At 42.8% G+C, this 25,832-nt stretch overlaps 1 protein-coding gene across 1 annotated transcript in view; it reads right to left on the bottom strand.

Annotated features, from left to right (window-relative positions):
• Positions 1 to 2,444: 2,444 nt before the first annotated feature.
• ACADSB (acyl-CoA dehydrogenase short/branched chain) overlaps positions 2,445 to 25,832 on the bottom strand; it is a 37,750-nt gene continuing 14,362 nt past the window's right edge. Inside the window, exons 2-11 of the mRNA XM_047824322.1 lie at positions 21,076 to 21,235; positions 20,758 to 20,858; positions 17,843 to 18,049; positions 16,906 to 17,076; positions 15,818 to 15,943; positions 14,039 to 14,131; positions 10,221 to 10,310; positions 5,917 to 6,054; positions 3,801 to 3,900; positions 2,445 to 3,064 (exon numbers count right to left, since the gene is read on the bottom strand). Of these exons, the coding sequence (XP_047680278.1) occupies positions 2,994 to 3,064; positions 3,801 to 3,900; positions 5,917 to 6,054; positions 10,221 to 10,310; positions 14,039 to 14,131; positions 15,818 to 15,943; positions 16,906 to 17,076; positions 17,843 to 18,049; positions 20,758 to 20,858; positions 21,076 to 21,235 (1,257 nt within the window). The 3' untranslated portion in view covers positions 2,445 to 2,993. The remainder of the gene's footprint in view (positions 3,065 to 3,800; positions 3,901 to 5,916; positions 6,055 to 10,220; positions 10,311 to 14,038; positions 14,132 to 15,817; positions 15,944 to 16,905; positions 17,077 to 17,842; positions 18,050 to 20,757; positions 20,859 to 21,075; positions 21,236 to 25,832) is intronic.

Genomic DNA, 25,832 nt, shown 5'->3' with positions numbered 1-25,832 from the left:
CTCTAAGGTCTTTCCAGGTTTATCTTTCCGTGGTTCCAAAATCTTTTGACACTGATTCATTTTCGTGTTGTAAAATGAAATCTCTAACAATACTGACTTGGCAGTTGGGTTGAGCCCAGCTCCTTCCACACAAATACAGCCAAGACGTATTTGGTGTTTGGGTTCAAGTCTGAAACTCCTGAGAGCCACGGAGGCCCAATCCTCAAACTCACGAAGAATAATGACAGCCTTCAGGAGGTGAACAAGCTCATTCTCCATTAGACACAAACTCGGGATAGACCGTTTTAAAGCCCCTAAAGTCATGGTTATTAAGAAAAGGTATAAGGGAAGAACTACAGGGAAAACCCACGACGTCCTTTTTGGTAAAAGGCAAAATAACACAATCATTCCCTAATACAAGAAGGTAGATACATTAACTAGATTACAGAATTAACTTGCAACCGGTTTTTGTGAACATGGACAAAGGGACACATCATTAGAACTTTGTCAACACTCAATATACATTCAAGGTCTGGACGTACACAGGAGTTTCTCCAATGCTGCTAATTCCAACACGAGGTTTCTTGAAGTTTCACGTCTTTACAATTCCACAGGAACCAGTGGGATTTTTTTTTTTTTTTTTGTACTAATGTTGGCTTCTGCATTATTTGTGAAGTCCACCTTTTACATAATCACAGAAATTAAAGACTAGACGTCTAGCCTTGTTTTAGGGCATTTCATCCATTCCCCTATTTTTTTTTTTTAATCAGATTACACTGCCTTTTTGTTCCGAAAGACTGAATGAAGGAATTTCTATCATCTTCCCATTTGAAAGTCACGTAGACGTAATCTCTTTTGATCCAAGATCTGTATTTGTCTTTATTTCTTTCTGATATTTTAAAGTAATTCCTATCTCAATTGTATTTACCAATTCTGAGTATTTAACTATGATTTGCATCACAGAAATTAATCCAATTCAAGAAACATGAAGGTGCAAGAGCGAAATTACTTTAAAAATGTCAGGTTTTCTTAATAAGCATGATCCTCTCATTTATGGACTAAAATATTTCCCATGCAGCAGCAGTATGAACCCGGAAGCATTTTTCAACATCTCTGACCCATGCCACCTTTTCAGAAGAGACAAAACTCTAATCCGTCTGCCGTCTACTTCCCTGAGGGGACGCAGGATATGTATCCTGGCCTGGGGGAGGGGGAGGAGAGTCCTTTTCTCCTGATTGAGAATCCCCAATACTGAAGAGATGGCATCACCAGCTCTACATTTTGTAGAGCTTTGCTTTTCTGTAATTTGTATTGTGAAACAAATAGATTTTTGCCTTCCAAGATATAAAATTATTTGTATATTATTTTCCATATCACTGAATATGCTTTTTCAAACTCTACAGGCCCCTTCTAACTCATTCCTTATAAGATTTTGATATACTTCTTTCCAGGGACAAGACCTCTCCCTCTTGAGAACCACTGAACCAAAACACAGCATCTGCATTACTATTCATGGTCAAGCCCAATAACTTTAAGTTTGAGGAAATACTATTCAGTTCAAATACAGAAAGAAATGATGTTGCTGAAAAACAGTGTGTGATACAATGAATATTATAATACTGACTACATTCTGATTATTAAATCAAACTATTTAAACTTTATGCTTGAAAACTAATAGAAGGACTTGTTGTTTTTTTTTTTAACGTTTATTTATTTTTGAGAGAGACAGAGTGCGAGCAGGGGAGGGATAAAGAGAGAGGGAGACACAGAATCTGAAGCAGGCTCCAGGCTCCGAGCTGTCAGCACAAGCCCGACCGACGCGAGGCTTGAACTCACGAACCGCAAGATCATGACCTGAGCCAAAGTCGGACGGCCAACCGACTGAGCCACCCAGGAGCCCCGAGAAGAACTTGTTTTTAAAATGATCTGTGGAAAACATCATGAAATGCATCTTTTACGCAGCTCAATTATAGGAACAAGTCGTATTGCTTTCTTTTGTTAAAATAATGTCTTCAATCATATGACCTACAGAATTATACCCTTATTTTCCACCCACTTCCATTTAGAACTAGAACTTTCAGATCTTTCTATCTATTTATTTAATGTTTATTTTTGAGGGAGAGAGAGAGAGAGAGGGAGAGAGAGCATGAGCTGGGGAGGAACAGAGAGAGAGGGAGACAGAGGATCTGAAGCAGGCTCTGCACTGTCAATGCAGAGCCCGATACGGGGTTCGAACTCATGACCTGAGCTGAAGTTGGACGCTTAACTAAGCCACCCAGGCGCCCCAGATTTTTCTTTTTTAAAAGTAACTTTCTTTTTTAGGGGCACCTGGGTGGCTCATTCAGTTAAGCTTCCAACTCCTGGTCAGTCATAGTCTCACAGTTCTTGAGATAAGAGTCCTGTATTGGGCTCTGTGCTGACAGCGAGAAGCCAGCTTGGGATTCTCTCTCTCCCTCTCTCTGCCCCTCCCCTGCCCCCTCTCTCTCTCTCTCTCTCTCTCTCTCTCTTTTTCCTTCAAAATAAACATTTTTTTAAAACTTTTTTTTTAGATTTTTCTAAATACATTTTCAGTTCCTACCTAGGCTAGTAACTTAGAATTGAATCGATCAATAAAATTGCCAACTATAACAAATGTTTCTCTGATCCAAAAAATAAAGATTTAACAGGAATATAAAGCAGTCATGTCTGTACGTAATACTTCACATGCATTTCTCCAAATGCTGACAGAGTGAAACGTCTGTCTGCCCTGAAGCTGAAGTGATTTACACGTGTACAACTTTAACAACAGTTTTGGAGAAAACACAGATGCCCTTCTTCCCAAATTTGAAAAATGATTTCCCGGTGCCTAATTTATGCAGACTGGAAAGATAAAACACAAAAGATCAATCCCAAGAATCATGACTAAGACCTTGAGCAGAATACTTCAATGCCATGGAGGTTTACTTCCACAAAAAGGCACGATAGTTCAGACTTTTATACCAGCGACAAGGGGGAGAGGCCCGTCCCTGTGGACATCAGTATTCTGTGTCAATGCACTTTGCGATGGTGTTGAGCTGGATATTTGAAGCTCCTTCGTATATTGTGCCTTAAATAAAAAGGGAGCAAAAAAAAAAAAAAAATTAGGAGTGCACCCATAACTACGTGTCTACATTAAGACATAGCTTCTACACATTACCTCTGTATATTTGCTATAAAACTGTCACTAGTGATATCATTCAATATCCCCTGAATATGGTACTATATGACAAAGTCATTTTGCCTAAGAGATGAAAATATTCCATTTGGAAATTGGATTCTGATTCCAGAATCAGTAGTAAACGATTGAAGTTCATTGTTCCTAATCTATCAACGCATGAGCCTGGATTGTCACTCTGAAACAGGCAGCTTTCAAAGCTCCTTGTTTTGGTCTTCCCGCCTAGTAGTGGAGCGTCAGACGGCTCAGGCTTGATGGGGCGCTAGGCTTCCGAAATGAGAACTTAGCTTCAAAGAACGGCATTAAACGAATCAAACGTAGTAACATTTTTGGTAAGAGAAAAATGACAAGTCAGTTTGGTTGCAGTTTTGCGAAAAGGCTCTGTTGAGGCGTTTATAAAGGCAACTTGATGTCTTAAAAAATATAAATCCATCCTTCTTCTTGAAGGAAGAGGTGGGGGAGAAAAGCCCAGCCCCAGAAAAGAAGAGAGCCAATAAACACAATAGTGAAGAGATTACAATTGCCTTTGCCTAAGTACGGTAATATAAAACCAAACATATACAGCAGGCCACACAGCTACAGAGGCAAATAAAAGAAAACAAAATAAAACGTAAAAAAATCTACCTACCAACTTTTGCATCTCGGAAGTATTTTTCCACAGGGAAATCTTTGGTGTAGCCGACTCCTCCCATCCACTCGATACACTTACTGGTTGTGAGGCCTGCAATCTGCCAAAACCAAGCAGCAAACAATATGCTGAAACCGCACAACTCATGCACCATAAACACTCCTGCGGAATATTTTAGTAACGTGGAGCCACTGCTGTCCGCCGATCGGAGTTACTTTGTAAGATCGCCTTGTCTCTTCAGCCCCATTCTCTATGCCATTTTTGGCAACTCGTATTTATTCACAAAATTCCTGTTTTCTTAAGAACATTAGGGTATTGTTCAGACACCTATGCACACCGACAGGTATCGTTACTCGGCAAATATATACACAAAGGGCCTTCTTTGCGTCACGCACTCCGCCAGCCACTGGGTAAACGATGGTGGGGGGCGGTATACGACTGCTCTTTTGGTTCCCACATCAAACCAACAATTACAGAAAGTGATCAACTCTACGAGGCAAGGAGAACTGGCCAGGGAAGCTGATGTGATGTAGAAGGAGAAAAGTGTGAGGAAATCACAGCTTCGCTGAGGCCCAAAGGACAAGCGAGGGGACATGTCAAGTTGAGGAACGTGTGGGAGGGTTTCAAGGGGCGAACGGGTTTATCGACCTCAAGGACCTGAGGGGAAGTGGGCTGGGGTCAGGGCAAGCTGCGAAGAGAATGGAGAGGCAGGCGGGCCTCCTGAGGGCAAGCATGTTTAATACCGTAATGGCCCCCCAATCTGTCTGCATGCTAATCCCCACAAACTAATGTTTGTTACCGTTACATGACCACCGGGACCCACAGATGTGGTTAAGTTAAGGGCTTTGAGAGGGAGATGGTTCCGGACTGCCTGGGTGGGCCCAATGGCATCACAAGGGTCCTCATAAGGGAAAGACAGAGGCAGGACGGCTCGAGCCAGATTTGAACACGCTACCGCTGGCTTTGAAGACGGAGGACGGGGCCACAGGTCACGGAACGTGAGCAGCCTCTAGAAGCGGGAAGAGTGAGGAAATGGATTCTCCCCAGAGCTTCCGAAAGGCGGTTTTGCTGACACTTTGATTTTATCCCAGTGACACTCATTTTAGACTTGTGACCTCCAGAGCCATGACATAATAAAACTGCAGTGTTTTAGGCCACTACATTTTTGGTCACTTGTTAAAAGCGGCAATAGGAAATGAATACAAGCACTGTTCCATTTGCCGTGAGAAGCCACGAAGGTTAAGCTGGAACGGCATGGCCTCGTGAACACTAAGAAAAGGGAAGAGGGGACTGGAGGAAGCAACAAGGACCAATGGAGCAGTCGGAAGATGAGTGGAGGTGTCTGGTGAAGAAATCACCCGGCTTGTTCAATAGGGGAGAGCAGAAAGGGAGGGAAATATACAAATGCAAGAAATACTCGGGGCAGAATCCTCAGCACCTGGATGATGGGCTCAAGGTGGAGACGACGGGGAAGGGGGTGGTGAGATGACGCTCAGGCATCTGACTGGTGCGATGGGTTGGGCAGGTGAAGTGGAAATTGGATCGATTAGTCTGGAACCCAGAAGGGAGGTTGAGGCAGGAGATTAAATTTGGGGGCTGAGACGTTAAGTGGCTACCGGAAGCTATGGAATGAATAAGGCATACTGCCGAGGATGGGCCGTAGCAGCCAGTGACCGGGCAAAGTTCTCCAGCCAGTGTCCAATGGGTTAAACAGAGAAGGCAGAAGTATCAACAGAAAGCATTAAATTAAAGCAGAAACAATCTCTTCTTGGGTTTTTATTTCACATGAGCTCCCATGGCATTCACCTGGCCCCAACTGGAAGCCACGGGTGTGATGCCATCGTTCAGACTGAGGCTCACCCAGGGATTTATGGTGGCTGTTCTACCTGAACTGGGCCACTCGGTTTCCACAGAAGAGCCTGTAAAGACATCAAGACCTCGTAGAATTGAGCCCTTTCCTACGCAAGGTTTGCAAGTGTGCTTTTCTGTTGCAGGAACTGGAAAGTCTACGTTATTTTACTTGAAAAACAAACCAATTATCAACACTCCTAAGTGGAAAGGTTAATACTTTTAAGTAACGGGGAGGGGAAGGTGAATTACGTTTTGTTTGTCTTACCTCTGATGCATAGTATTTGGCCATGGATGCTTCTTTTATGAATGACTTTCCACCTTCTAAAAGCCTAGCAGTGTTGTATATTAGCAATCTTGCAGCCTCCAGCTGGGTGGCCACCTGAGCCACTTGGTGTTGGAGCCCCTGTAATATTTAGGCCCAAGTTAGAGAATTAGGACTCACGAAAACACCGCTTATCCTCAAAGTCTTGCCTGGACATGGAGTGCTGACACACTGAAAATATGCACCCCCTGCAAAGGAATTTACATTCATTTTGTAGAAATACTGTAAAGTCTCCAATCTAAAAAATAATTATTAAAATATGCAATCTAAAATGAAATACATTATTTCTCAGACAACTTTCAAAATTCATGTAATTACAAATGTCAAGACTTAAGAAATCATCACAAAATGAGGCTTAAAAATTTGACTGTTAGGGTGCCTGGGTGGCTCAGTCGGTTGAGCGTCTGACGTCGGCTCAGGTCATGATCTCGCAGTTCGTGGGTTCGAGCCCCGCATCAGGTTCTGTGCTGACAGCTCACAGCCTGGAGCCTGCTCCAGATTCTGTGTCTCCCTCTCTCTCTGCCTCTCCCCGACTCATGCTCTGTCTCGTTCTCTCAAAAATAAATCAATGTTAAAAAAAATTAAAAACAAAACAAAATTTGACTGTTACATTTAATAACTTAAGCCCACTGCATGATCAAAATTAAGCTTAAACTAAATCCCAGCAAAGCAAAAGTGTGAACATATTTTTCATCTGCTTGAATTCATAAAATTTTGATTCTGCATATAGCCTCGGTGCATTAAAAAGATGCTGTTAGGGGCGCCTGGGTGGCGCAGTCGGTTAAGCGTCCGGCTTCAGCCAGGTCACGATCTCGCGGTCCGTGAGTTCGAGCCCCGCGTCAGGCTCTGGGCTGATGGCTCGGAGCCTGGAGCCTGTTTCCGATTCTGTGTCTCCCTCTCTCTCTGCCCCTCCCCCGTTCATGCTCTGTCTCTCTCTGTCCCCAAAAAATAAATAAACGTTGAAAAAAAAAATTAAAAAAAAAAGAAAAAAAAAGATGCTGTTAGGGGGGACCTGGGTGGCTCAGTGGGTTGAGCATCCTACTTCGGCTCAGGTCATGATCTTGTGGTTTGTGAGTTCGAGCCCCGAGTGGGGCTCGCCGCTGTTAGCCTGTCAGTGCAGAGCCCGCTTCAGATCCTCTGTCGCCCTCTCTTTGCCCTCTCCTGCTTGTGCTGTCCCAACAATAAATAAATAAATTTTTTTTTAATAAATCAGTAAATCAGTAAATCAATACATAAATAAATAGATGCTGTTAGCTGCAAAGTAGTGAAAGAACAGTTGAAGCTCCAATTTTCTCTAAGTATCTTTATTAAAGTACCTCTACGGCAATATTCATGAGCAGGTACCAGTTTCTTTAGGGTTATAGACAACAGAAGACTAATTAAAAAAACAAAACAAAATAAAACACCCTGAAGAAATCACTACCACTTCAAATTTTAGAGGATGGAGGGGCACACACTCAATGTTAGTCAAGAAAAGGAGTGAGTCAGTGAGTGAGAATATGAGTATTAGCAGTTTATAGTTATAAACTATATCCTGGAAATATGGACATGGGTATGTCTATTACGAACAGAAATTTCTCATGCCCAATATCTCTGTCCGCCCAGATATGTACTAAGCACCTACTATATGCCAGGCACTGTGCTGAGCACTGAAGATGTTGCACTGAACATGACAGTCAGAGTTCCTTGTGCTTATGACTTATATAGCCCAGCAAGGAGAACAGTTAAAAACAGTTCGAAAATACCCAATAGATTCTCCTTCTCTTTCTGTAATATTTGGTATGCACAAAAAAATCTGTTACATGTGTGTAGCTTATAAAGCATCATAATAAATTGAACACTCACTAACCTATGTGTACAGCAATTATCATCCTCCTTTTAATTTATCTTTTTACTTTATGGCGTCTTTTGAGGAAAAGAAATTTGGTAGCCAAATTCACCATTATTATTATCTTTTACAATTAGTCTTTTGGGGCCTTGTTTACAAAATAATTTCCCTACCATGAGATCATAAAGATATTCTCTATTTTCTCCTAAAACGTAAAAAAAAATTTTTTTTAACATTTATTTATTTTTAAGAGAGAGAGAGTGCAAGCAGGGGAGGAGCAGAGAGAGAGGGAGATACAGATTCCGAAGCAGGCTCCAAGCTCTGAGCTGTCAGCACAGAGCCTGACATGGGGCTTGAACCCACGAACTGTGAGATCACGACCTGAGCCAAAGTCAGAAACTTAACCGACTGAGCCACCCAGGCGCCCCTAAAATTTTATTTTTTATGTTACATCTTTAGTATATCAGAAATCTATTTTCCATGTATGGTGTGAGGTAGGGATCCAGTCTCATTTTTTTTCCACAAGGAAAGAATAGCCCCACTCAGTGATCTGCAATACCACTACTATCCTACATCAGGTTTCCATATGTGCCTAAGTCTATTTCTGGCCTTTCTTTTTTGTTCCATCAGTCAATGTGTCTATTTCTATGCCAATATCACTATTCTAGAAATAGTTTATGGCTTGTTATGTGGAATGCAGATTCTAATTATTTTTGAAAAGCACATTCGGTTCAGTTAAACCAACAGTTGCCATCTAGGTTGTCCACTCCAATGACCACATCAGGTGCCAGGAAAGGCATAAAGCTGATGCCGGCAATGTCTCTTGCCCTACAAGAACTAACGATTGCTGAATACCGGTTCCCTGACTACACTGTGAACACAGGGCCTGACATGGAGAACATATTCAATGAGTCTATCCTGAACACACAACTGAGAGAAGTGAGGATGCAGAGGCCTCATCTTTACCCAAGGAGCTTGTAGTCTGGACAAGACAAAGATGTGAATGATCACATGCAAAGCAAAACACAAACCATTCTAATGAGATTAAAGCAGTTAGAGAAAACTCTACCTTTAACCAAAGCATCAGATATATGTGGCTGTATGTATAAAAATATATTATAAAATAAACATATATAATAAATAATGTTGTTTTTCAAGATCAAATTTCCAAAAGTGTTTTCCAAAAGTGTTTCTGTTTTCTAATGCCATAAGAGGCATCTCTGGAAGTGCCACGATTATGCCAATTAGTACACCTGACCCCGTCTCCCTCCCTTACCAACTCCACAGACACAAAAATAGTTTCTGGCATACCCAGATCTCCCTCAAATTGTCTCGTATTCTGTCCCTTTCCTTGCAATCTGTGTGGTAGCTGGTCTGAGAGAGTTCGCTAGTACAATAACATGAAAGTCAGACCAGAAGCCAAGACAGAATCTGACACATTACTAGCTGATATGTCCTTGGGACATAATCTGATAATCTGACACATTACTAGCTGTATGTCCTTGGGAACTCAATCTCCAGATGCTTCAGCTTCCCACGTATGAGACGCCACGACAGCACAGGCTGTGGGGGGCCCTGGCCAGGACTGACATGCTCACTCAGACTTCCCAGGCCAGAACTGACTGTGCCTCGTATTTCCATGCACGTGCAATCTGTGTGTGCCCACGTAACGACAAATAATTACTACAGCACCTGAAGACAACACATCACAACAGAACTGGTAATGGAATAAGAAATTGTACTTGGGGCCTGCTTACAAGAAGGTTTTGTGAACATGTAAAGCAATTTTTCGGGATTTTTAGGTCAAGTGCTTAAGCGAACTTGGTAAGCTGTCACTCCAGGCTTTCCCGAACCCGGCAAGGCCTCAACATGGACCGGAAGATGCCACCGTCACCAAAGGTCCCCTTATCTGGGGAGCTCCGAGAAGCTACATCATTAGACCAGGCCCCTATTTCCCAATACGCTTGGCTGAGAACATCTCGTTTGTACCCCCTGCAGCACACTGTACCTTCTACAAGAAAGAAGGGTCAAAGTGTCGTCTTTTGAGGATTACCGCATGGCTCTGACCTGCGCAGGGGATTCCTAACAAGTGTTACCGTTTACTGAGCGCTCATGAGACTCAGGAAATGTGCTGAATACTCTACACATCTAGTGGATGCGAAGTCACCCTGAAGTCACCCCTAGTATCATCTTTAGACAGGAGTCATGCCAAAGGCGGGCCTCAAGGACTGTTGTTCTGCCCTTGGAGAAGGTCAAGGCATTCACAGGTATGCTCCCTGAGACCTATTCCTTCCTCCTCTCCACCTCTCCCATTCAAATCCCCCCGAGGGGATGCCCTCCACAGCTTTATGACACAGCTCTTCATTAATAGGAAGCCACGACAGTATAGCTGGCTAGAAAGAGACTGAGAATTACGTACCTGAAAATCGAATATCCTTTTGCCAAATTGTATCCTTTCCTTCATATATGGGATAGTGTGGTCAAAGCAGCCTTGAGCCAATCCCAGCATCTGTTTAAAAAAAAAAAAAAAAAAAAAAAAAGAGCAGAATTTCTTATTTTGTTGTAAGTTTAACACTTTTAATTATTTAGGGTATAAATCCCTTTTACAGGCAAATTGAATAGCTGGGGTAGGGGAAGGACTGGCGAGGTGTGTGTTAATACCTTCACCCGCTGCATTCGTAGAAGTTAATTTCCAGTAACTGGGAGGAGATTCGAGAGATTTCACATACATATGAGTCTACTGAATTCTTGCAGGGTAAATCCTACGGCTTGGCTGTGCTTGTACAACCAGGTTACTTCTAAGGAAGCTTCTCCTCTAAGCTCTGATTCTCCAGGCATAAAGCAAGCCACAGAAATTTTGCTCGGAACTGGCCTCAAAGACTAGAGCAGCTCCCTCTGGTCCTTCTAGAAGGCAAGCATGGAAGGTCACTTCCTAACCTTCTATCTTCCTGTCCGTTCTGCATACGATCAGGATTAATAAGGGCTTCAGGGGAAAGGGCACTAGAACATAAAAGAGCAGTGTTGTCCAACCCTGGAGGCATATCAAGATCATTTGTGGGGACTTGATTAAAAAAGAAAAAAGCGACATGAGGGTCTAACAACTGAATCTAAATCTTGAGAATGGAGGGGGTGAGTGGCCTAGGCATCAGTGTTTAAAAAAATTTTTTTAATGTTTATTTATTTTTGAGAGATAGAGAGAGACAGAGCACGAGTCGGGGAAGGGCAGAGAAGAGAGACACCCACAGAATCCGAAGCAGGCTCCAGGCTGTCAGCACAGAGCCCGATGCGGGGCTTGAACTCACGAACTGTGAGATCATGAACTGAGCCAAAGTCAGCCGTTTAACCGACTGAGCCACGCAGGTGCCCCGGCATCAGAGTTTTAAAACCTTAATGGTTCACTGCAGGGCTAAAGCGAGAGCACCTGGTGAAAACATGGATTTAGGCTCTTGAACAAATCAGGACGTGGTGACAATCTTAGCTGAACTGTCCCACTGCTAACTAAGCTCTGTATCGAACTATTCAAGCTTAGAAATGGTTTCCAAATTTCAACATCAGGTAGCCACTTAAGCCACCATCTACTTATGCCAAACTATGTGGGTTTTAGAAAAAGGAAACAGGGGTGCCTGGGTGGCTCAGTTGGTTTAAGTGTCCGACTTCGGCTTTAGGTCATGATCTCACGGTTCATGGGTTCAAGTCCCATGTCAGGTTCTGTGCTGACAGCTCAGAGCCTGGAGCTTCCTCTGGATTCTGTGTCTCTCTCTCTCTTTCTCTCTGCCCCTCCCTGCTCACACTCTGTCTCTCTCTCTCAAAAATAAACATTTAAAAAAAAAATAGAAAAAGGAAACAAATATCAATAGCAAAAGCTTTGTGGCAAATGCCCATAGACTTATTAATATTCCATTAGTGTTCACATTTTCCTTTAGCCTTTTATTTTGAATTTTCTGGAGAACAGAATATTGTGCTAAAAATTAAAGGATCTCCCCCCCCTGCCAAAAAAAACCTCCCAAATTTTAGTGAGGCAGCGACCCAATGCATTTTTGGCTGAGTCAAGATGATGTCATCAAACTTTTTTTTAAATTTAAATTTGATTTAGCCAACGGTCACCAAACCCTTAGGACTAAAATTCACAGCATGTTAACAATATCCTACATTGACGTGAAAAGTAAAATCACTGGCTGTCAATCACAACAGGCTTTTCATCTCTGTACAATGTTTTCACTATCATTACTGAAAAACTAAATAGTCCTCGGCCGCAGTTTTGAGGACTGATGCCTTCAGGTCTCTGTCAGGCGTGACTCTTGCTCTAAAAGGCATTCACGATGCTAGCCAAGAAATAGTAACTACCTGACCTTAACTTTTAATTAGGTTATAAGATAACTCAGAGTAATTAGACTAAAGCCCAGGCTGTGTATTTTAATGCCAGAACATCTATATTATTTGTATGTCTGAGAACAAGGAGATTCAGACTATGGTGGTTTTTTTTTTTTTTAATTTTTTTTTTCAACGTTTATTTATTTTTGGGACAGAGAGAGACAGAGCATGAACGGGGGAGGGGCAGAGAGAGAGGGAGACACAGAATCGGAAGCAGGCTCCAGGCTCTCAGCCGTCAGCCCAGAGCCCGACGTGGGGCTCGAACTCCCGGACCGAGAGATCGTGACCTGGCTGAAGTCGGACGCTTAACCGACTGCGCCACCCAGGCGCCCCTGGACTATGGTTTTTAACACCGTATCTGATGAAGCTGAATCACAGAAAAACATTAAGAACAACAGATATGCCAATTCTCTCATTATCTAGCTTTGTGGGAAACACGGGTTAAGTTTTGATCTAAGAATATTTTGTCAGCAAATTAACAGCAACACAAAAACCCCTAGAGTAATAGCATGACATTTACTATTCCAATAGCTAATACATGTAACATCTTCAAAACCTAAAAGCTGTCAGTTTGTAAATTTTGCATATTCACTGACTAAATGAATTCTACAAATTCTGTAAATATATTCTACAAAATGATATATTTTTTAAAAGGTTTTATTTTTAAGTAATCTCTACACCCAGCATGGGGCTCAAACTCACGACCCCGAGATCAAGAGTCACATGCTCTACCAACTGAGCCAGCCACGTGTCCCTCAAACGACATTTATAATAAAACCCAAGACTTTATTCATGTTGCTAATCAAGAAAATAACTGAGGGGTGCCTGAGTGGCTCAGTCGGTTAAGCGTCCAACTTCAGCTCAGGCCGTGATCTCGCGGTCCGTGAGTTCGGGCCCCGCGTCGGGCTCTGTGCTGACAGCTCAGAGCCTGGAGCCTGCTTCTGATTCTGTGTCTCGCCCTCTCTGACCCTCCCCCGTTCATGCTCTGTCTCTCTCTGTCTCAAAAATAAAGGTTAAAAAAAATAATAAAAAGAAAATAAAAAAAAGAAAACTGGTATCACTTCACAGAAAAACGTAATATGCATTACAAAGGGCAAATTTGATAAAAAAAAAATGGAACAGTTCTCATCTTATATATCCTATTTTATTGTGGTTATTTTATATCAAGCACTACACACAAAAAATTGCCAGATTTTCACACGCACAACACTAGGCAACAAATTTTTCATTATTTATAGATTAGAGGGCCACCTGGGTGGCTTGGTCGGTTGAACGTCTGAATTTAGCTCAGGTCATGTCTGAGCTTTTGAGGGTTCAAGCCCCACATCAGGCTCTGGGCTGACAGCTCAGAGCCTGGAGCCTGCTTCAGATTCTATGTGTCCCTCTCTCTCTGCCCCTCCCCCACTCACACTCTGTCTACTTCTCTCAAAAATAAACATTAAAAAAAAAGATATTATAGATTAGAGATGTTTACTACACAGACTGTTACGTATTCTTAATTTAAAAAATTTCTTCTAGCATGAACCTCAAAAATTGAAAAGATTTTTTAAAAAATGCACATTTAATTTACAATATATTTGAGAAGTGATTGATGCAGGTATCAGATAATACTTAACATTCTCAAAGCAGAAAAAGTGTCACCACTAAGCCATTGTTTGGCTCTCAGGGCATTACATAATTGACCAAAAGTGGGATTTTCAAGCTGGTGGTCAGACGCCATTCTCCCACCTCACGGAAGGGAAGGGCGCCATCTTGTGTTCACATGCTTCCAAATATTCATCAGTTTTACTGCATTGTTTTTCTTTCTACGTTTTAATTGACCCACACTGTGCAAGAGTCAAACGAAATGGCCACAATGTGACTAACCTGTGCAGCAATTCCTATTCTGCCTTCATTAAGACTCCCTATGGCATACTTATAGCCGTGTCCAATTTGTCCCAGGATGTTGGTTTCTGGAACCTGAAGGGAAAAATGTAGTTATTTCTCCATTTAATTTTACAGAGTTCATTTTGATTATATAGTTTTACATGCACAATACTCCCAATTCGCGTCATAGGACTCCAGCCCAGGACTTAGCAAATTCCAAGGAAATTGTCAGCTACACCCATCTCTCCCTCTGCACCGCTTCCCACACACGGGCTCTGGGAGACACAGGACTCAGGTCTGTGCTGTTTGCTACTGCGTCCTCTAGCGTCTAGCCCAGGCGTGTGTGAAACAAATGAATGGGTCTAGAGAAAGGGTAATCTCTCTCATACGATTCCTCAATCCCAAATGAGATTTGGGATTTTTATCTGTATGCTATAGGATGAGATACAACATTTTAGAGATTACAGAAAATAGGCAAGTGGTTTCCTAAATCAAGGGTGTGAAACCTTTCTTCTGCCAAGACTACTATTCCCATAAAAATCAACTGAGGTTGTGTGCACACAGATACATGTGTATCCCAGGGAGGGCGAAAAGGAGAGAAGAAATAAAGTGTTTATTCATCATTAAAAAAAAAAAATCTAGACTAGGAACAATAAAACAAGACACTTAGCTTTATAACCCTGGGGGAGGAAGTGGGCAGAACAGAGGAAGAAAGGGCAAGCGGGAAAGAAGCCAGTCCGGGGGAATTAGTGAGGCTGAAACATCTATCTGTACAGTCACCCCGTGGGCACACACAACACATGCTCACTCATGAACAGAAAAACCGAGTTGCAATAGGAGTGGTAAAAAACCCGTCACAACCTGTTCCACCTGAGTCAAGTTCTAACTAAGCATTCTGGCCATCTTCTCTTCCTCGGTTCGAACAGATTCCACTCAATGGTGGGGCGATGCCAGGTCGGTTCCCAGGCTCGCTGAGTAACATCCCCACCTTGTGGCCTTTAGTATATCCAACACCACACACCTGTCTCGGAATGCAAGTTTATAAAGTATAAATGGCTCACAAGCATATAAACTAAAAAGTATAAATGGGTGGGTGGGGGGACACCTGGGGGCTCAGGCGGTTAAGTATCCGACCTCAGCTCAGGTCATGATCTCACAGTTCGTGAGTATAAGCAGCGAGGAGCCTGCTTTGGATTCTCTCTCTCCCTCTCTGCCCCTCTTCTGTGTGCACGCGTACTCTCTCTCTCAAAAATAAGTAAACAACAACAACAAAAATTTGTTTTAAGGATAAATGGGATTAATCTTCAGCATTGGCTCTGAGGCCAGCTGCTGGGGAGAAGCTTCCATCCTTTGCCTAAACTCTTGTGAAAAGTACATTTAGGGGGCGCCCCAGTGGCTCAGTTGGTTAAGCGTCCAACTCCTGTTTCGGCTCAGGTCATGATCTCATGGTTCATGGGTTCCAGCCCCACGTCAGGCTCTGCACTGCCAGTGTGGAGCCTGCTGGGGATTCTCTCTCTCCCTCTCTCTCTGCCCCTCCCCCACTCGCTTGCATGCACACTCTCTCCCTCAAAATAAATAAATAAACTTAAAAAAAATAAAAATACTTATTTAAAAAATAAGTACATTTAGTCGCAGTCTCACCTAAGAACATCATCCCAGTTTTACAAAATACTCTCCTACGCACACTCAACATTGTGACACTTTTCTTGCACATCGATCATTCCGTGCAAAGCTTATTATTTCACACCAGTCTTTCACTGGAAATTCTAAGACACCCACCTTGACGTTTTCAAACGTTAATGGGCAGGTGGAAGAAGCTCTCAACCCCATTTTGTTTTCTGCTTTCCCTACGTGAAGGCCTTCAGTATCGCGATCTACTAAGAAGCAGGTAATTCCTTTATACCCCTGAAAAAGATTTAAAATGCAAATAAAAAATGTTATTGCCACACTCGAACTGGGAAGATCCCTTGTTTCCAACAGTTGAAAGTTACCAGAAAATTAAAACTGAACTTTAGCATTAAATAGTAATGGGCTCAGGGGCAGCTGGGTGGCTCAGCTGGTTATGCATCTGACTCTTGGTTTTGGCTCAGGTCATGATCTCATGGTTCGTGGGATCGAGCCCTGCGTTGGCCTGACTGCACAGAGCCTACTTGGGATTGTCTCTTTCCCTCTATCTCTGCCCTTCCTCCACTTGTGTTCTTTCTCTCTCTCTCTTTCTGGCTCTCTCAAAATAAATTATCATTAAAAATTTTTTTTTAAATATTAATGGACTCAGAATTACAACATGTGCATTAGGACACAAGAAGTTCTGGAAAGCAGGAGATTCAGAGTTAAGAATGCTACAGGTTCTTTGACTTTTCCAAAAGCCATTATGGCTAGTAAAATTAAGATATGCTAAGGTATTGTGTGATCACGAGAATTTCCATGTTTTAAATTTAATTTTATTAAATACTTTAAAGTTTCAAAATTTAATTCGATTGTTAGGTCAGAGAAAGAACAAAAGATAAAATGTATTGACTTTCTAACTACACAAAATATTCTTAAAAACAAATGTACTAAGTCAGTACTTACATTCATCATTAAATAGAAACTCTGGAATCCTACAGAATGGAAGATTAGCTTCCTATGTAACATACTAGGTGGCAATTAATAAATAGTCCTCCATGTAAGTAATAATCACATCAACTGTATTTATTCAGGAAGATCAGTAAATAAGAGGATGAAAAGAAATCAATTGTCCTAACATTTTAGTCCTGAGGAGAAGGAAGGATTTCAGACAAAGTTGTAAAAAGGAAATGCACGCAGGCAAGAGATAGAAAGAGAAAAGGTGGGGCGGGGGAGGGAAGCAATTTTGCTTCCAAACTTACAAGGTCAGAATTTATGTTTGCCATCACCAGGAAGAGCCCCGCATACTCAGCATTGGTGATCCACATCTTTGACCCATTGATGACATAATAATTTCCCTTTTTATCAGCTCTGGTCTTCAAAGCAAATGCATCGCTACCTGCTCCAGCCTCTGAAAGGCAGAAACTTCCTATCTACATATGCAAGCAAAAAAAAATTCCAAGTTAATAACCGTATACGTATTCAGTATAACAAATACGGTAAAGCAAACATTTGTCAACGAAAGCTTTAGCCACTTTTAAAAGCCTGTACTTATCAAAATAATAATGGTATCTTCACGTGATTATTTTCTAAAATACACCTTACTGGGTGCCTAGGTGGCTCAGTCAGTTGAGTGTTGGGACTCCAGCTCAGGTCATGATCTCATGGCTCCGGGTTTGAGCCCTGTGTCGGGCTCTATGCTGACAGCTCAGAGCCTGGAGCCTGCTTCCGATTCTGTGTCTCCCTCTCTCTGCTCCTCCCCCACTCACGCTCTGTCCCTCTCTCTCTCAGAAGTAAATGAACACTAAAAAAATTTTTTTTAAACATAAAATATACCCTACTATTTGTCGAAGACAGATTTAAAGACTTAAGCATGTATATTCAATGTTAAATTGAATGAAATTGGTTCTAATAACTGCAGTTTTCTAGACATCTCACCGTAAATGAAACTACCAACAAAGGTATTACGAAAATATAATTGGGGCCAAAAAAAAAATTTTTTTTTCTGTGATGATTATTCTCTGAATTGCTGAGCAGAAATGAGAGGTAGAATAGATTTTTCTAATAGCATTAATTTATGGAGCACTGCTTGACTGACGAATGGTGCTGCGCTGTGGTCTTGGATAGGAGTCAACATTGCAGCTGAAGATGTCCTAACTTTGGAAGAGATCAGATTCATTTCAACAACTATCAACTCACTTTCTCTGTCGCAAGCTCGGTCAAATAGGTAGCCTTTTGTTCTTCTGTTCCATGTTTTCTAATCAGATTGTTAATGACGGTGTTCTGGAGGTCACACACCAAAGCCACAGATGCATCAACTTTGGCTAATTCCTCTATCGCTAGGATAGAGGAAAAAAAGGAAGCTCCTGTTCCTCCATATTTTGTTTCAACTTCAATACCCATCAACTAAAGGAAGAACAAAGAAACAGATTAAGAAAGTTAGTTTCTATATGGGAAAGTTTCTTGCAAGAACAAGTTCAAAACCAAAGTTTAACTATATAAGTTCCTAATTTTAAAATCACATATTTCATTTTACTTTGGTATGGCTACTTCACTACGTTGTAAGTTACAAAAACTATAAAACTATATGTAACTATATACATTTGAAAAGGATGTAGTTATACACTAGAACTATCATTTGCTTCCTTATGGAATCTAAAACACAAAAATTGGTGAAATGCTCTGAAGCATTTCCAATGGAATGGAATGGAATAATGAGAAAGTCTCGCACACTAACGGAGGAAGGCAGTGGGTCACAATCTCTTCTGGTCAGCCGCCTCCACCTTGACTCATTCAGCCAAGATAATGACTGAATGACCATTCCTCCTGGGGGCACTGTGGCAAGTCCGGACGGCTAGTGGACATCTGGTGGTCTCTTCCTGAACCACAACAGACAAGGCAGAGGAGCCTGGTGAACATGACCAGATTCTGGCCAAGGCTTTCCAGTGACCATCTGACTGTTCAGCAGCTACTCCTAAGTCTGGAACATGAAATGTCCCCAGTCCCCTACTTCTAAGTATTCTCGTTTCAGAAAGAGAATGTGTGTACGTGTAAATCAAGACCCAGAGCTGTTCACAGGTAAAAGGATAACACTGCTCCTTTCCATTCTGCGCAGACACTTCCGGAATGCTGCAGCATGGTGCAGTCTGGGTTCCGACTGCTATGGTTAAGCTGATGGGAAGCTTAGCGGATGGGCAGGTGGAAGCACAAAGGGGGGAGACTGAGACGGTGAGAACTCAAATGATGTTCTACCAGGGAAAACTGAAGGATTCGGGCGTGCCTGAAGTCTGAGGAAGGCGTGATAACTCATCTGGTTGTGATACCTTAGAGCTGTCAGAGACACTGCTTCTCCAAAAAAGGCACCGATTTTCCCTACTGTAAAGTATTTCCCTACAAGTACTGGAAATACCGTACTTGTCAGCTATTATGGCAGGTGACCACAGCACGGGGACGAGAGGAGGCTGAGAATGGCCTGTGCAGGATGTGTGCAGCCAAGCAGAGCCTCCAGGTGGCGCTCCACCTAAGGAAGAGCAGGCCTTGGGGCCGCAGCGAACCCAGCCAGCGAGAACTCTCTGGTGGGGAGAGCGGAGTCCAAACTGTGGAGCAAACACTAAGTAAGACTCCTCAGAGCAGCTTAGAGGTTCTGCAGACAGTGGAGACGAAGCCTGCCCAAAAAACTGGATTCACGGATGCTATCTGACCCGCTGGGACTCCAGAGAAGATTCCATTTTCCCAGACGTTTCACTGCTTTAAAGAAAGGTGGAAAAATCACTACTATGTATGATATTAAAAAGCTGGTCTCTCTTTTTTTTTTTTCCCCCCAACGTTTATTTACTTTTGGGACAGAGAGAGACAGAGCATGAACGGGGGAGGGGCAGAGAGAGAGGGAGACACAGAATCGGAAACAGGCTCCAGGCTCCGAGCCATCAGCCCAGAGCCCGACGCGGGGCTCGAACTCACGGACCGCGAGATCGTGACCTGGCTGAAGTCGGACGCTTAACCGACTGCGCCACCCAGGCGCCCATCAAGTTTATTCATTTTTGAGAGAGAGACAGAGATGGAGCGTGAGTGGGGGAGGGGCAGAGAGCGAGAGGGAGACACAGAACCCGAAGCAGGCTCCAGGCTCTGAGCTGTCAGCACAGAGCCCGACACAGGGCTTGAACTCACAAACTACGAGATCATGACCTGAGCTGAAGTCAGAAGCTCAGCTGACTGAGCCACCCAGGCGCCCCAAAACAATTCTACTTTTATCTGCTCTGTATCCTGGGCTTCCATCAAAGGACTACGTGACTTGAAATCTGGAAATCGGTTTCCCTGGTTAATGTGGAATTCAGATATCACCTGAACTTCTAAGTTTACCATGTACAGACAGAGGGACTCAGGTAGAATATACACTTGACTATGAAGTTTCACTAACTAAAGTTGGCTTCTTAATCTTGGGCATTACCGAGCTGGATGATTCTTTGTCACGCAGCTGTCCTGTACACAGTACGATGTTTAGCAGCATCCCTGGCCTCTATCCCACCAGTTGTCAGTGGCACCCCTAGCTGTGGCAACCAAAAACGTCTCCAGACCCTGCCAAATATCTCTTGAGGGACAAAACGGCCTCTAGTTGAGTACCACAGGTCCAAAGAAATCACTCTCACTTGCTTCTAAGCCCTTTACTTAAGAAGTACAGGATTTCCAATTTCAAATGTTAAATCAATTAAAAGAAAATCTTTAACTAGGACCTCAATCTAAAAGAGAACATACAGGGGCGCCTAGATGGCTCAGTCGGTTAAGCATCCGACTCTGGATTGCGGCTCAGGTCACGATTGTGTCACGGTCATGAGATCGGGCCCCGCGTCGGGCTCTCTGTGTGCTGACAGTGTGCGGCCTGCTTGGGATTCTCTCTCTCCCTCTCTCTCCTCTCCTTCTCCAATCATGCTCTCTAATAAATAAACATTTAAAAATAAATGGATGAATGAATGAGAACACAGATAATCCTGACTAGGAAATGAAGACTTCGTTATGCCATCATTAAAGTCCCTAAATTTAAAAGCATGCCTACATTTGAATGCCGGAAAGTACAGTATTTTTAAAGTTTGAAATGGGAAGAATTACAAAGTATGTACCCCTTGCTGAAATAATCCTTGTATTACTGATTCCTCCATTTTTGAATTTTCATCCATCGTTGAAACCAGAGGAGCAATCTGTTCCTGGGCAAATTTTTTAACTGTAGGGGAAAAAAAACAATACTGATAACGTCTTTATTCTACTTAATATAGCAGGTTTCACTGTTTTCAAAAAAAAGTTTTAAATTCATGGGGAAAAAATTGCATTCACAAACTGAGGTGCACACATCCCCCAGGCACATCACGGAATTTCACACCAGGGACCCAACTGGTGACCAGAGGGGTCCGGAGGTGAAAGTGAGTGAGCCGTCTACTCACCTGTGTTCTTAATCATCATCTCCTCCTCTGTAAACATCTGCAGAGGGGCGCAGGATGGCCCATGATCCGTTACACCGAGCAGAGCTGCTGACTGGGAAGATTTCAGGACACGGGGAGGAGTTTTCCAAGAAGACAGGCAAGTTGGGACATGTCTTCTTAGCTGTAGGACCGGTCCCCCCGTGGAACAGGGAACACACACAAGGTAAAGAAAAGTATCTGAACATCAGTTTCTTCGGGAATGACTTTATAACCCACTCTCCTCTCTTGCGTCACCAAAGAAGGGGAACGCGAGCTGGCGCATTTTAAAATTCACAGTCTTGGGACCCAAAACCCAAGTTGGTTTAACGTGTGTGTCCTTAACCAGCGATGAGCTCTTCTAACTAAAGCAATTTCCCGGATGATTACCTTTTACCTTCAAGAAAACAGAACTTTGTAGGTGGAACTCATTCTTAAAATGTTGCATTCCACGGACTTTGTTAAAGGGGAAACCTGAAAACAAAAGCACTACTGGGTGACCAGCGCAAAGAACATTCTCGAGTGGGGTGGGTTGCACAGGGCAGCAGACCAGGGGTGGGGGAGGAGAGTCCCCTGCCCTGCTGGCTGCAGAAGCCAGCCTCTTGATTCCTGAGGCTACTTTTGTTTTGTCAGTTTCTCATTAGTAAGAGACAATGTGGCATAAGGGTTAAGAAAATGGGCTCTAGGGGCGCCTGGGTGGCGCAGTCGGTTAAGCGTCCGACTTCAGCCAGGTCACGATCTCGCGGTCCGCGAGTTCGAGCCCCGCGTCAGGCTCTGGGCTGATGGCTCAGAGCCTGGAGCCTGTTTCTGATTCTGTGTCTCCCTCTCTCTCTGCCCCTCCCCCGTTCATGCTCTGTCTCTCTCTGTCCCAAAAATAAATAAACGTTGAAAAAAAAAAAATTTAAAAAAAAAAAAAAAAAAAAAAAAAAAAAAAAAAAAAAAAGAAAATGGGCTCTATAGTCTGCAAGGACTGGACAAGTTTCAAACCCAGCATCTGGTATTTACCAGCTATGTGGTCTTGGGCAAGTGATTTCAGCCTCAGTTAAAACCTCTGAGGCTGTTTCCTTCCCTGCAAAATGTAGATAATAGTCCGTTGGGTTTTGTGAGGATTCATGAGACAATCTGCATGAAGGGTTTAGCATAGCAGCTGCCATATAGTAAGAGCTCAATAAACAGTGATGACTATTTCTACTCGGGCCCCTAAGAACACAGCAGTGGGGGTCCTACCAGAGGTGGTTGTGGCAGTAGTAACAGAGTTAACCCGCAAGGCTGGCTTTTCTTGCCATTCGTGTATCTCCCTGCCGCAGTGGCCCAAATCCTTCAAACGTGCCAATTCTGCTTAAACAACGGATTTGCTCCAATTTTGTACAAAAAAGAAGTCATCTAATTTTAAATACTTGCCATACCTTTCCAATTTTATTTTGTAGAATTCTATTGCAAGGGAAACAGATAAGGTATCAGTCTTTTCCTGAACGTAAAAACATGCTAAGTGAAAGAAGCCAGCCACAAAAGATCACAGATCGTATGACTCTATCTACATGAAATTTCCAGAAAAGGCAAATCCACAGAGACAGAAAGTAGAGCAGTGGCTGCCTAGGGCTGGGGGGTGAGAAGGAGCAGTGGTTACAAAGGGCACAATGATGGGCTCCTGGCTGGTTTACCTGGTAGAGCGCGTGACTCTTTATCTCAGGGTCGTGAGTTCAAGCCCCACACTGGGTGTAGAGCCTACTTAAAAAACAAAATAAGAAAGGGCACAATGATCTTTTGGGGGGTGATGGAAATGTTCTAAATTGGATTGTGGTGATGATTCTGTAACTGTAAATTTACTGACAATCATTGCGTTGTACACTTTATTTTTCCTTTTTTTTTAAAGTTTATTATTTTTTAGTAATCTCTATACCCAACGTGGGGTTCGAACCCATGACCTCGAGATCCAGCATCAGATGCTCTTCCAACTGCGCCAGCCAGGCACCCCGTTGCTCTACACACTTTAAAGGAGTGAATGTTATGGTATGTAAGTTATACTTCAATTAAGCTGCTTTAAAAAAAGAATTAGTGTGTTCCTTTTACTCAGTGAGATTTAAAAATGAACTTTCTAAGCACCTGCCAATTGCCTGAGAGTGTGGGGCAAAAGGGAGAGCATGATATGGCTCATGGAACAGGCCAAAAAAAAAAAAAAAAAAAAAAAAAAGTCAAGTTTTGCAGGATTAAAAAAGAAGGGTAGTAAAAATCGGGAGAGTGAGTGAGAGAGAAAAGGAGAAAGAGTCACTGTGTTTGAAACCACTGTTAATCTTTCCCACATAGGGGTCAATCTTTGCAATTATGTGCCCAAGTACAGATGTGCTCTGCTCTAGATTCAGGGGGGGAAACACACATTGGCCAGATGGAAGAAAAATATGGTTCAGTTTTGTAGTTCATTTGTTTTGTTTTCAGAATCAGGAGGCAGATAGTTTAGGGCGAAGTTGCGCGGAACGTTTTCTTCCTATTAAAAGACACAGTTGGGAGAGGAAAACTTTGGACTAGAAAGAAGGAAGGGGGACACATGAGGTGGTGTCTTCTTCCTGATGACACAGATGAAGAATCACGGGTAAGGAGAGGGGGGTTGAGAAAGGGAGGTGCACAGGGGCTTGAGGAGGGCAGCAGAGTGCTAAGTAGGAGCAGGAGAGAGCGTGATCGGTGACAGCAGGCACCAGGGACGGGCTGGGAGAAGGAATGGAATTATGGAGGTGGAAGGGTATGTTTTGCTCAGTGGTTGGGCGGGCGGGCGGGGGGGGGGGGGGGGGGGGGGCGAGTCCTGTAATGGGACCGTCCAGAGATGTTGGAATGAATGAATGAGCTGACTAATCTCCTCCACAAAATGATCATGAAACTCGCCTGTTACATTTTAAAACCCCAACACATTGCTCACCTCTCTTCTTTCTGGAAGAGATTATTTACTTCACCAGACCCCCTACAGAGTTCTTTGTGTCTCTGAGTCAATGTATCACCTTTGTACTGGAGTTGAACAGAAAGCCCACCACTGAGAAACTTAAGAAGCCAGCAGGTATGACAATAATACCCATTTTTTTCCTGCTGACATAACCGTGACCCGCTTTAGTCTCAAAATTGCTACCGACAAAGTGTTCGACACAGAGCAATTATTTTAGATTCACAAGACAACAGAGGCAAAGGTCCTTTACAAAGTAGGCATACAAACGTAGGAAGATGCGATAATAAAATATAGTAGCTGTGTGCTAAGGGATTGGAATGCCTTAGGAACCAAAGCATTGAACGTTATTACCTCTCCTTTTTGGCAGAAAAAGAAAAGTTCCTTTTAATATGACAGTCTTTAATAAAGGAAACATTTCCTTGCCTCGCCTTTAAACTGCACAGCCCAAGGTTTCGATGATGATTTTCGACTGTCCCCTGCCCTTCAGTGTTGACCTCAGCCTGTGCGGCTTTGGTGTCCACTCCATCAAAATGATTTTCCACAGTTATAACCCATTGTACCACATCATCACATTTTTTTGTACAGGGCAGCAATTGCTCCTTGAATGGAATAATAGTTATTTATGCCTTGCCAAATACTTTCCGTAACATGAGTCTGATCTGTTTCCTACTCGGCTGACCAGAGTTCTGTTGCCCTTAGAAGTACTGATGATCAGACCTGGGGTCTGTAGACTCCTGTGGACGGAACAATAAAGTCCATGAACTTGCATGGGGGAAATTATATCTTTATCTCACTAACCTCTAATGGAAATAAAGCGTTTCCTTCAGTTATGAAACGGAGCCAACAAGTTACAAGTTATCTGTGGCTCTGTCACCAAAAGAAATTACAGATATTTTCGTATCAAATAAATTGGTGCAAATACCTTGATGCTCCTTACTACTTCAAAACTACAGAGCTGCTTCCAGATCTTTTTTTAAAAAAATTTTTTAATGTTTATTTATTTTTGAGACAGAGAGAGACACAGCATAAGCAGGGAAGGGGCAGAAAGAAGAGGGAGACACAGAATGTGAAGCAGGCTCCAGGCTCTGAGCTGTCAGCACAGAGCCTGATGCGGGGCTTGAACTCACGAACCACAAGATCATGACCTGAGCCGAAGTCGGACGCTTAACCGACTGAGCCGCCCAGGTGCCCTGCAGATCTTAAGAAATACGTATTACTGTATCACAATTAAAAATATCTTTATAACTTTTCTCATAAATGGCTTCCTTTGTGTCTTGTATATTTTACATATTTTAAAACCTTTTGAGAAAAGGTCTATTAAATTTCACTATAGTGCTGTGTACCTTTCATCTATGGCACACAAAAAGGTGAAGAACCCTTGACTGTGGAATGTTCTGGTAGGTTTTTTTTTTTGTTGTTGTTGTTGCTAAATCCATTACATCTGTCATATATGGAACATATCCGTCGTGTTCCAGCATAATGAAATATCGTTCCCAACATTTTTAGAGTGCTTCAGTTCTACGGGCTTTTACAATTCGTGAAAGGTAAAAAGGAGGACATGTGAGAGAAGTTTGCGAACCTGCGAAGCCCCGCTTAGGCTCTTCCCGAGGAAGTGTTCCAATGCAACGTGGAGGGCTTTGCACCTTAAATGTCTATATTAAGAGGTTCCCACCAAATGTGCCCCCAGCTCTTTTTCCCACATGTGTGCAAGAAGACATGCCCTTTCCTGCTTGGATTCCATTCCAGCACCACGGAATTCACATTCCAGTTTTCTTTTCTTAGTGGTAACTTCTTTCCGACAGTGAGAAACTTG

Source organism: Prionailurus viverrinus, chromosome D2, assembly GCF_022837055.1.
Source record: "Prionailurus viverrinus isolate Anna chromosome D2, UM_Priviv_1.0, whole genome shotgun sequence".
NCBI lineage: Eukaryota > Metazoa > Chordata > Mammalia > Carnivora > Felidae > Prionailurus > Prionailurus viverrinus.
Note: the sequence above shows the minus strand (reverse complement) of the source record. Positions and strands in the feature narration are given on the sequence as shown.